Genomic DNA, 12,069 nt, shown 5'->3' on the forward strand with positions numbered 1-12,069 from the left:
AAACATTGAAGTTGAATATATGTATGTGGGCATGTTGAAATGGATAAATCAGGATTATAGCAGGGAAATATTTGGGGGAAATCAATTTTGACTTGGTCAACGAAGGCCTGACCATATTTTTTTTTGTTGCTAAAAAATTAGCAACAGCTCGCTGTGTTGCTAAATTTTGGTCAAAATCAAATCAATGAAGACTTGACCTGAAATTAGCAACTGAATAAAAAAATTCGTAACAGTTGAATTCTGTTGCGAGCAGTTACGAAAAACAGTTGCTGACTGGATTTCGCAACAGGTCTAAAGTTGTTGCGAAAAACTGCAACAAGGTGTTTCGCAATAGCTAGCTATTGTTGCAACCCCGTTCAGCAACAGAAATAGACTGTTGATAATCTCTTAATTTGGTGTAGTAGTCCTCTGCACACCAACCTCGTCTATTGACATATCAAGCCTTCTACATTCTTTCAATAATTTCTTTGGAATCACTGGTTGCTGAGATGTTTGACCAGAGAAATTCGAGCTTGCTATCTTCACTACTTATCTCATTTGGTTCAAACCCAGGAGGGAAGGTAGGTGTTGATGAATTTGAAATAGGGGATGTAGGGGATATATGAATCAGAGTATCAGTTGAGTTTTCCACTTCTTCGTCTTCGAAAATACTTAAATCTTCAAGACCAGGCAATGGGATGTAGGGGAGAAAATACTTTTTTCTCCGTTAATGGTGTGTAGGCAGTTGCATCCTTATCTGTCAAGATATTCAAAGCAATATCTTCCTCCATAATTAGAAAATATTTGTCTTTCTGATGCATAATATCCATTTGCTTAATGATAGGACCATCAATTAGAATAAAATTACGAAGCATAGTGTTTGAATTTGATGGATTCAAATCCAATCTAATACCCATGGTCATACCAGTACAGAAAAGTCGACTAGCTTCATTGATAACCCAATTTGAACTTGGAATTAATTTAAGGTGGTGATTGAGAAAAGAGGGTTAAGGTATTTTCTGAGCCAACGAGGTAAATACAAGCTTTGGTCCACCCCAAACCGGCGAGATTCAGATTGAGATTCTTTTTCTATTTACGGCGAAGCCGAATTTGTCCGAGTTTGGCATATCTTTATGTGGGTGTGCGTTGTAGAATGTATTGATTTACTAGTACTGACTTGTATCCTTAATAAATTGACGCTCGTCGATCATAGATTTGTTAACTGTATTGCTTGCACGAAGTTCCGGGATTTGCTTTCTATTATTGTTGGCATGAGTTCTTTTTTTGGGATTCTATTTTGCAAATGTAAATTTTCCTACTTTTGTTAAACAAGTTTCAGGGGAAAAAATCCCACCGTAAAAGTTCAACTATCCCGGTGAGCACTGAAGGATTCATCTGAGTGTACAAAAATTTACTTATATCCTCAATAAACTGATGAAATTAATCAAGTAGGACTGAGTGTCCTCAATACAATTCCTTCTCATTATATAGGAAATTTTAAAATTCCTCAAAACATTATCAAGCAGTTGAATTCCATTCAGCTTAAATTCTGGTGGGGACATAAAGCCAACAAGGGGATAAATTTTTTGGCATGGAAGTCTTTCAACTTAGACAAAAATGAGGGAGGACTTGGGTTTAGGGATTTGGAACAGTTTAATAATGCTTTAATGATCAAGCTAGCCTGGAGACTCTACACAGAATCTGATCGTTTGTGGGTTAAAATTTTGAAGGCAAATTATGCATCATACTGTGATTTCCTTCGTCTGCAAGAAGATAACTCAAATTCTTCGTGGATATGGAAAGGGATAGAGCAGGGTCTTGGGTAGTTCAGCAGCACTATAAATGGTTTATTAAATATGGCACTAAAGCCATGGTTTGGTATGATAGATGGATTTATAATTACCCGATACCACCAACTCCAAAATACAGTTTTCCTGATCCATCCAGAATAGTTCATGTCTCAGACTTGTTGTTACATAATCCGACGAGGTGGAATGAGCCTTTAGTTACACAATTATTTGATCCTCACATAGCTCACTTAATCCTTAAGATGTTCATCCCACATAAAGGAGAGGATACTCTCATTTGGGAACCAAACAGAACAAGGTCCTTCACAGTTAAATCATCATACAAACTCCTTACAGGTTCAAACAACCAAGTTAACCAGTCTATCCAATAAGTACCTGGTATAGTGTGGAATGTTACAGGGCCTACGGCCCATGAATGTGCGGTCCAACTAGATTCCTAGGGTTGTATATAAGGGAAACTATGTAATGGTTCCATTCTAATCTCCTAATAAGATTCTTCTTCTTGTTCCTCTTATCTCTCCATGATTCACCTTTAAATCTCCTAAAACACGTTATCAAGCACGAGCTCAGCCATTAATTTGTTTTATCGATATTTCTGTTTTGCTTCTCAATCAAGTTGTTTTTCTTCTCAATCAAGATTAAGGGCAGTACGTTCGAGGTATACCTAAATTGATTTCTTCCTCTTTTTTTTCCTGCCTTTTGTACTTGATTGGAATATGTGATCTGAAATCTGAATATTGATCTGCTATATGAACGAATCTATCTATTTTAATAATAATAAAATCTATGACTTGTTTGCAATTTGTATAAGGCTGCAATGTCTTGGATCAATGGAATTTGTCTGCTATGTTTTGAATCATCTTTTTCATTAATCATATCTTTGGTAAATCATGATGTGTTGACATGTTGTGATATAATGATATGCCTTCCCATAATAATAATTATCATATGACTGTACTATCTAGTGTTTTGTCTCATTCAAGCATAATATTATATGATGTATGTTATGATTATCATCTATCATAGATTACTGTGTTTTGGTGTTTTGTCCCTTTGCATGTACCCGTGATACTGCCAAGAGCATTACCTTGTTATAATATTATATGTTATTGTCAAAATATTTTTTAATTATTATTAAATCATGAAGGCAGACTGTATGAGTTTGTGTGTCAAAGAATGGCTACTGGTTTTGTTATTTGTATGTGCTCATATCTGAATTTTACAAAGATTAATTTATTTGTGTCCTCGATGATTGTTCTATGTACACGATGTTTAATGGGTGAGAAATGTCGGTCTGCGAATAAAAACTCTGAGGAGAGAAAGTAAATCTCCCCTGAGAAATTTCTACCCGGTCCAGCCCACCTCGTTTCGATCCAGGTATGCCCTGTTCCAACATCCTATTTTTGTTCTGGGCCGTGCGCGACCAAGGTGCGCAAGGTTGTTCCGGGTTCGTGTATATATAGTGCGAACCAATTGTTCAGGTATGTTACTAATGTAACGTGAATCTTTACATTGAATGTTTGTTGGGCTTATTTAACTGGTTTTTATAACATGTCTAGTTATGTTCTTCCCTTAAGATAAGTCCATATTATATAAACATTCAATTTCAATTATGACTGTTGATTCGACCATTAAGAATTTTGGTTTTACTGTTAATTTGTTCTCTTGAATATGATATTGGCTATAGCTGAATGATGTTTATTTTTGTTCAATTGGTTGTACCAACTCAATTCCAATGTATTCATTAGGGGCTTAGAAGTACTTAAGCATCGTTATTGGATACTTGATATTTCTCCCAAATTTGAATGTTCCGTGGTAATCCACTTGATGGCAAAGTGAAATATGTGCAGAGAGACATATGTATCATGAGACAAAAATGTAATTTTTCCTTCGGCAGTAATAACACCAACACAAAAGTATCAATTGAACATGGGATGAAGCTAAGATGTAATTCTAGCTCTCACCAAAGAGTTGGGAATGGATCTTCTTACTGGTATTGGTACAGGCAATGTAATGCGGGTACCATAATAGTAACCAATTTCCATAGGGATATCATACTTCTGACATCAACTTTAATGACAAGAAGAACTTTGTTTGGCCGATTGAATATTTCATTGAACTAGATCAAATGTCTGCGCTTATGAAATGAAAAGTACATCATTCCCACGAGACACAGATTCTCTAAAGCACTTGAGATATTTCTGGATGAAACGTAACATATAGTCACTCTAAAGTAATTGAGTTATATCCTACTTTTATTACGTAATAAGGCCACACCTGTTATTAAATCTCTCAAGACTCAATGTCTAAGCTCTGTATGTACTAAGGGCTAATTTCACCTTGTTAAGTGCAAAGAATGTTCATGCATGAACTATTACCTACCTTTTTGCAAACTTATAGTGAGAATGAAGTTGATTGCGTATATAAACTATTTCTAATGAATGTGGAAGGAAACATATTCTTAGAAAATTAATTTGTCAATCTAGTGAATTGTAAACCACTGGAACTTGAATTACTGAATCCATATTAATCCCAACAATGAACTGATTGGGATTGATTCATAAGACTTTGACATAACCATAAGGCACTTTGTTTGTGACATGATGTTCCGTTTTGAAAGGAATCTTACGTACATCACTGTGTTTGAGTGTACGAGAGAATGAGAAAAAGATTGACAGAATGATAAGTGACGACATATCTCTCAATAGGTGTTTTCTAAAGTACTAGATGCACAACCGCCCTTTCCATTATGCTTTTAGGTAAGAAAGCATATCACTCATTTTTACAAAGTCTTAAGTAAAACAGGATCGAGACCATCCTAAGATGCAAATGGTAAAAAATCCATATTACAAACAAAACAAGGTGATATTTAGAAAAATATTCATGCAGAATGCAGACCAGACCATTAAAGTGACTGATGGATCTGGTGAATGTTTTGACATTTTGGACTAGTTATAGTTCCCAAAAAAAAATTTCGTTTGAAAACTCCTAGAACATATTACACAATTCAAAGTGCAAAGGCTAACCACCCTTGTTAATGCTAGAGAATTTACATCAAAAGGACTTGATGAATATTGCATGTTTAATATGATTAATATAGAGCATCTTATACCCAATGGTCTCGTAGAGGCTACCATCAAAGGTTACAAATGGTGTCTAAGGAATAGGTTATGCGTACCAACCTACGTTTTATTGCTTTGGGAATATGCAATATTACGCGCATCTTTACTTAATTCGTTTTAGAACCTAATATTAGTCAACCTTTTCTGCGTACCAGTTGGTAACTGAATTTAAGCCTGACATTTGTATTCTTACGAATTTTTGGTTGCACTATGTATGTGCCATTACGTGTCCATATCGTACTATGATAGGTCACAAAAATGATTAAGTAATTTTGTTGCATATTTACTCTCAACAATTATCCGCATTTTAAAACCTTTGGCAGGAGATCTTTACTGCTAGATTTGCATGTTATCACTTTGATGAGACACTCTTCCCGTCGTTAGGGGGAGATAAGAAAAAGTATTTTCTAAGAGAACGACATGAATTGTCGTGGTGTGTTCCCACTGTGTCTCATATTGATTCTTGTACTTCACAAATGTAAATGTGAAGTGACAAAGAATACTAAATTTTCAGAATGTACACTGATGTCGCTAAAGTGACAAGATCACACGTACCAGCTGCAAATATTCCTGTAAGGTTAGAAATCCTCAGTATGGGATACACCATAGACTAAGGTGTTGCAACTAAACTTGGTGGAAGTGTAGTTGAGGCCGTGGCTCCATAAAGGAAGATGGAGTGACCACCAGGTTCGATCAATGCTCACCTAGAAAGGAAGTAGATGAGTAAGGCACAACCTAATTTGTATCATTAATGAAATCATGTCATTTGATTGTCTCGGACTATGTCCATGAATCAATACTGGAGGACGCTCCGAAGTTTTAAATGATTCTAGAGAGCAATGAAATCCTGACGGATTATGAGAAGTGCACATGAGTCAATGGAAGGATCATGCGTGCACAACGATGATATAATCCATAAATAGTTGCTCCAGAAGTAGAGCACAATGAGATCGAACCATGCTTTATTTTGATTAATTTCAAATAAATAGCATATTTGGCCTGCACAATCCAGGTAGAACTTAGTTCTTTGGTAAATATATGAGTATTTGGTGTGGTAGTGCTAACCAACCAAGTGTAAAGCCTATTGGACATACATAATTAATTTTTCATAAAGCATAATGAGAAGAAAATAGTCTTAAAGTACAAAGACTTGCCTTATGGCGCGAGGTTTTTCACAAAGCCCTGGAATTTTTTTTCTTGTAATGAACGTTATAGAGTTCCGCCACTTAGTTAGCTTGGTAATTTCAAAAGGACTTGAAATCAGCATATGTATGTGGTTTTTACGTATCTCTAAAAGAATCAAGAGATAGAAGATATTTACAAAAGTACTTGATAGACTTTTGTTGCACAAATCAAATGACTCTATACCACAGAGTGCGTTTACAGTTAGATAGAACGCTCACTTATTGATTCAAGCAATCAGGCGGATGTGGTATACCCGTCTAAGTGGCTATTTGATTCGGAGGGGATAGACAATTAAGTTATTTTTCGTTGCGTATTCATAAGAAAGTTCCTGATTTGGAATTGTAGCTACTTATGTTGATGGTACAGACGATGTGTACTCTTGATGTAATAAGAGACCATGAAAGCTATTTAAAATCCGAATTTGAGATGAAAAATCTAGGGAAAGCTAGATCGAATATTGAGCTTGTGGTATATTATTCCACCAGTTTGCATATGTCTAAAGTTGTCAGGCAATTTAACAAAGACATGCATACTGATAGCACTCCCATGATTAGTCGAGGTTCAAATGTAAGTAAGTAACCATTTCGTCCAAAGGAATATGACGAAGATATGTTGGGAGATGAAATTCCCATATTTAAGTACAATAGACGCATTGTTGTACTTAGTATAATAATGTACTCGATTAAATTTTACATCCTCAGGGAACTTGTTAGCTAGATATAGCTCCGCGCCAGCGCAACGTCATTGGAATGGTATAGTGAATGTAATAATGTACTTAAAAGTAACCATTGACATAAATTTGTTTTATCCCTACAAAGACATTAAAAGGAATGCTAATGAAAGTGCAATCCAAAAGTTGTTGATTATGAAGGAACAATAATCTCTTCTCCAACGAAAGTAATCAGAGGGAGATATGGTAGATTATTTTCTAAGTAATTACCAATATTCAGTTTCGAAAAATACATGACTAAATGAACTTTCTGGAAGAACTCTGAAAGTAATCAAGGGGAGATGCCAACATCAGGGGGAGGATCCAAAGATATGATGTCGACATATTTTACTTCGAAATTGAAGCTGTGTTGTACTCTTTTTCCCTTCGATCGAGAACAGTTTTTCCCAAAGGGTTTTGTTACTCGACAATGTTTTTAGCGACACAAAAAACATCAAGTATGTTGAACGTTGAAGACATAAAGATCGTGTTGATATTACTGAAAATATCTGAATCAAAGAAATGAAATGCGATAGTCTGTTAAGCAACGTAACTTCTAGAATCAACAACAGGGTTTTATAAACATTCAAGTCACCAAAGTAAAGTGTGATAAACTCCTTTTGACTGCTTAGACTAACAAAAATTGTCTGACATCAGGGGGAGCATCTAACGGTGTGTTGAGCTATTTTTCTTCACCGGGGTTATTTTTTCCCACAGGATTTTGTTACTCGGTAAGGTTTTTAATGAGACAACGACAAACACCGGGAATGTAATTTCCCAGCTAAGGCTATTGTCTTTCCCACGAGGATTTTCTGCCTTCGGAGTTGTGAAGCAACTAGTCAACTTCAACCGAGCAAAGTGATCATCTGCAATTGATCAACTTTACTTGCATTTGTCACGTTGTAATCTTTTCCCTTCGTCAAGGTTTTTGTCCCACTGGGTTTCCTTGTCAAGGTTTTAATGAGGTAACATATACACATCCAACTATATTCTAAGTTTACTTAATATTGTACTCTTTTTCTTTAGTTCAGGTTTTGTCTCTCTGGGTTTTTTCTGACGAAGTTTTAACGAGGCAATTAGCTTAGACTCGTCGATTTTTGAGGATCATTTTATATGTGATGAACTACATGTAAAATACGAGACAACATGTGAAGTATTACATGTGAAGAGTTGTACAAGGTTTTGTCCCACTGGGTTTTTTTCTTATCAAAGTTTTAATGAGGCAATGGACTACGACACGAGTCATAAAGGAGAACGACATTTGAAGAACTATATGTAAAGCATTATGTACAAATTTTTGTTATTGAACCGCACAAGGGGAAGTGTTACAGGGCCTACGACCCATGGATGTGCGGTCCAACTAGATTCCTAGGGTTGTATATAAGGGAAACTATGTAATGGTTCCATTCTAATCTCCTAATAAGATTCTTCTTCTTCCTCCTCTTATCTCTCCATGATTCACCTTTAAATCTCCTAAAACATGGAAAAGATTATGGAAAACAAATGTTGCTCATAGGGTAAAATTTTTCATTTGGAAATGCTTAAAAGGGATAATTCCTACTTTGTCTAAAATCGGTGCTTACAAATCTGAGATAGACACTTTATGTCCTCACTGTAGAATGGATACAAAAAACCTAGAGCATTTAATCTTCAACTGTAGATACTCAGCTTCAATTTGGATGGATATGAATGTCAATGTTCCTAACGTTCAAATTCAGCACATCTCTGTTTCTACTTGGATAATAAGCTGGTTCTCAACAGATCAATATGTTTAAAATGATGAATACAACAACTGGCTGTTTACTTTAATGAACACAACCTGGCAGATTTGGAAAAATCGTTGTGATAAGATTTTTCACAACAAAGAGTCTAACAAATGGGTAACAATTAGCAATATCAAGTGGGCGGTATCACAAAGTAACAATAGTCAACACCAGCAAATGAGAGTCACTCTTAGGAAAAATAGTTGGACTCCACCGGAAAATAATCAGCTTAAGATAAACATTGGTGCTTCTTTTGGTACTGTAACAAAGAATTTTGGGATTGGACTAATTGCTCGTGATTCTACATGCAAATCCAGAGGCATCAGGGACAGGAGCTGCGATGAAGGACTAGACCCTGAACACGCGGAATGCTTTGCCATCAAAGAGGCTCTACTTTGGGTTAGGAATCTACATTCTGCAAATTTTCTCTTAGAATCGGATTGTCAAAATACGGTAACTACTATCAACGGTGCAGGCCGTAATGTACATTGGATGAACCAGGGCATCGTAAATGAAATAAAACACTTACTTTCTACTATTATGAGAGTTTCTTTAAAATATGTATCTAGATCAGGTAACAATGTAGCGCATAAAATAGCAAATAGAGCTAAAAAAATTAAGAGCTTCTTTTTATTTTTGGCAAAATATCCCTGAGGATATAGAAGAAGCTATAAGAGATGATGTTATGTACTAAATCTTAATATCAATGAAGTTTCCGTTTCAAAAAAAAAAAAAAGTAGGACTGAGTTAGGAATTTTCAAAATTTACTAATTTTTGTCTTTTACTGAAAACCTCCCCAAAACACAAGTATTATTTGTCTCGGTGAACATTTAAGGATTGATTTTGTCATTTATGTTGAAATTGATCTAAGTAGGACGGTGTTAGGAATCTTCCTGGTGCCAACGAGAATAAATACTTAAAATAATAGCTATACTAGTTTTTGAAGCAAAATAAAAGTCCTATTTGAATTTGTATTTTGTATTAGCTTAGCTCATATATAATGTGATGCATTACATGGACCGCGGTCATGCTTTCTCGAACTCGAACCATGAAAGTCCAATTTTCCAAACTTAGTCAGTCGTGTACCCCACTTGGACCGATGCTCGCGAGTCATGGACTCATTAGAGGGTGCACGTTTTTCTGGCCCCAAGTAAAAAATATGGAAATGAATAAATCAAATTCCTCATCCCTCCAGCTACCGCATTTCTCTATAAAACACCCCACTGCCCAAAACACACACCAATTCAGATCCAAAAAATGGTTACATCTGAAGTCAACAACAAGAGCTTCTCTCTTCTCCTCGTCTCTGTTCTTCTCTCTTTTGCAATCCTCTCTCAATCTGCTGTAAGTCCATCCCCAATTACAACTTCTTCTAATTCCTGATGATCAATCAATCACATTAGATCAATCTCTAATTCACTTGTTTGTTGTGTTTAAAATTGCAGGATGATTGTGTATACACAGTGTACACAAGAACAGGATCAATCATCAAAGGAGGAACGGATTCAAAAATCTCACTAAGACTATACAGCAAATACGGTAAGTACATCGAGATCCCAAATCTTGAATCATGGGGTGGACTAATGGGTCCTGGTTACGACTATTTCGAAAGAGGTAATCTTGATATTTTCAGTGGAAGAGGTTATTGTCTGGGTTCACCGGTTTGTGCCATGAATCTTACTTCCGATGGTACTGGTTCCGGTCACGGATGGTATGTGAATTATGTTGAAGTTACAACTACCGGGGCACATATTAACTGTGGTCAACAGAATTTTGAAGTTGAAGATTGGCTTGCTCTTGATAGATCTCCTTATAGTCTTACCGCTATTAAGAATAATTGTAATCAGAAATTATCTGAAAATTCTCATTCTGCTGAGTCTATGTAAAATTTGATCTTTGCTTGATTGGGTGGTGGTTCAGTAGTGAAGATAAGTGAGAGTGATCGGATGGTTGTCATTGTGTGTTGTATTGTTGAAATTTGATCCTGAATAAAATGATTGAGTGAGTAGTGTTTTTTTTTTGTTTGGCCATCTTAGTCTTAGACATGATGGTGAGACTGTTTCTCTTTTGGGGTTTGATTTGATGCAATTTTTTGGTTTTCTTGGTTGCAATCAATTCAAGTTCGGTGAATGTGGATATTTTTTTTGCGTGGCTTTGTTTGCACATAATCCATCTCTTGACACGTGTCCAAAGATCTACACGTGGAAGGCATGCGTACCACTTTATCAAGGGGCATTGAAGTTACGAACCTCCGAGAAGTAGGGAAGGATGCCCTAAAATTCACTTTATCCGATCTTGAGGACAACCCAAGATCGACGGTAGTGATTAAATATACTGACATGGGTGTGATAGGGCCTGCAGACAACTGACTGTCGCATGCAGAAGACCCAGCCACCCACATTAAATGCCCTAACCATAGGATACGTGTCAAGTTATCTGAGGAAGAGAAGGCATCGATCCAGCGGTATCAACAGCAATCGCTGGGGGCATCGGTTCAGAACAAAGATACCAGCGGGATTGACACGGAGAACAAGAAGATAAGGTTTCAATGGTCTCTTACAAGGGACCTCGCACATTTTCCCTATAAATACCCTTCTCCACTGAGAAAGAAGGAGGTCGACCAGTTGGTAATAGAAGGTAGAGAACTAGGAGAGAGAGAGGGGAAAGGAGAAAGTAAGTATGATTTCCATCTCCTCAATCATCGTATTTCACTTATAGTCATTCGACTTCATTTGTAATCTTCAATAAATAGTGAAACCCAACACCCCGTGGATGTAGGTCTTAGTACCGAACCACGTAAATCTCTGTGTTATTATACTTCAGCACCGTATTTATGTTTTACTGCTTTACTCCGGCTTTGTCTGGCTTCGTGATTCTATAGTTTGAATGATTTATCTTCATCCCGACTAGACAATGACGAGTCTGAAGACTCTGAGTCGATAAGTCATCGTGTTTGTGTTATTAATAACCACCATATTGTGTATATCGTCTTTTAGCTATGATTGCGAACATTGTTTGTGGACATATAAATGCCTTCGTGATTGATGTGTTCACAATCTGGCGCTAGATACAGGGACTCTGTCCAGGTAAAAGATTTATCTTTCCTGTGATTTTCTGAGCCCTTGATACTATTCCTCGTGAAATTGTATCTTGGACGGTTTATTCTAACTTCGTTATGGCCACCTTTAAAAGCCATAGCAATTCTAAAAGAGTTTTACGTTGTTTCTTCTAAGATCTTCGTTTTGGGACTCGTAAAAGCAACAGATCTGTTTCCTTGGATCTGTCTTCTCTGTTTTAAAATAACGGATCTGCCACCTTTGTCTTTTTAAAATACCGAATCTGTCAACTTTGAATGTTGAAACCGCAAATCTGGTACCTTTGCTGTTTAAAACAAACAGATCTGCCAACCATTATTGATTAAAACTGCTGACCCGTCATCTTTGGATGTTAAAACCACATTTAAAACTCCCTTTTGCGTTATCCTTAGACTTCGCGATGAATCA

At 36.4% G+C, this 12,069-nt stretch overlaps 1 protein-coding gene across 1 annotated transcript; it reads left to right on the forward strand.

Annotated features, from left to right (window-relative positions):
- The first annotated feature begins 9,753 nt into the window (after positions 1 to 9,753).
- LOC113335858 (PLAT domain-containing protein 3-like) lies at positions 9,754 to 10,677 on the forward strand. Its single transcript, XM_026581885.1, has 2 exons — positions 9,754 to 9,910; positions 10,012 to 10,677. Exons 1-2 carry the CDS (start codon positions 9,824 to 9,826, stop codon positions 10,450 to 10,452), a joined length of 528 nt encoding a protein of 175 aa, XP_026437670.1. The 5' UTR covers positions 9,754 to 9,823; the 3' UTR covers positions 10,453 to 10,677.
- Positions 10,678 to 12,069: the final 1,392 nt, after the last annotated feature.

Source organism: Papaver somniferum, unplaced genomic scaffold (assembly GCF_003573695.1).
Source record: "Papaver somniferum cultivar HN1 unplaced genomic scaffold, ASM357369v1 unplaced-scaffold_150, whole genome shotgun sequence".
NCBI lineage: Eukaryota > Viridiplantae > Streptophyta > Magnoliopsida > Ranunculales > Papaveraceae > Papaver > Papaver somniferum.

Bases quoted from the DNA above. Each gene is read 5' to 3' on its own strand.
- LOC113335858 (XM_026581885.1), top strand. From the start codon at position 9,824: ATGGTTACATCTGAAGTCAACAACAAGAGCTTCTCTCTTCTCCTCGTC. The intron at 9,911-10,011 runs GTAAGTCCATCC...TTAAAATTGCAG, and splicing joins CAATCCTCTCTCAATCTGCT to GATGATTGTGTATACACAGT.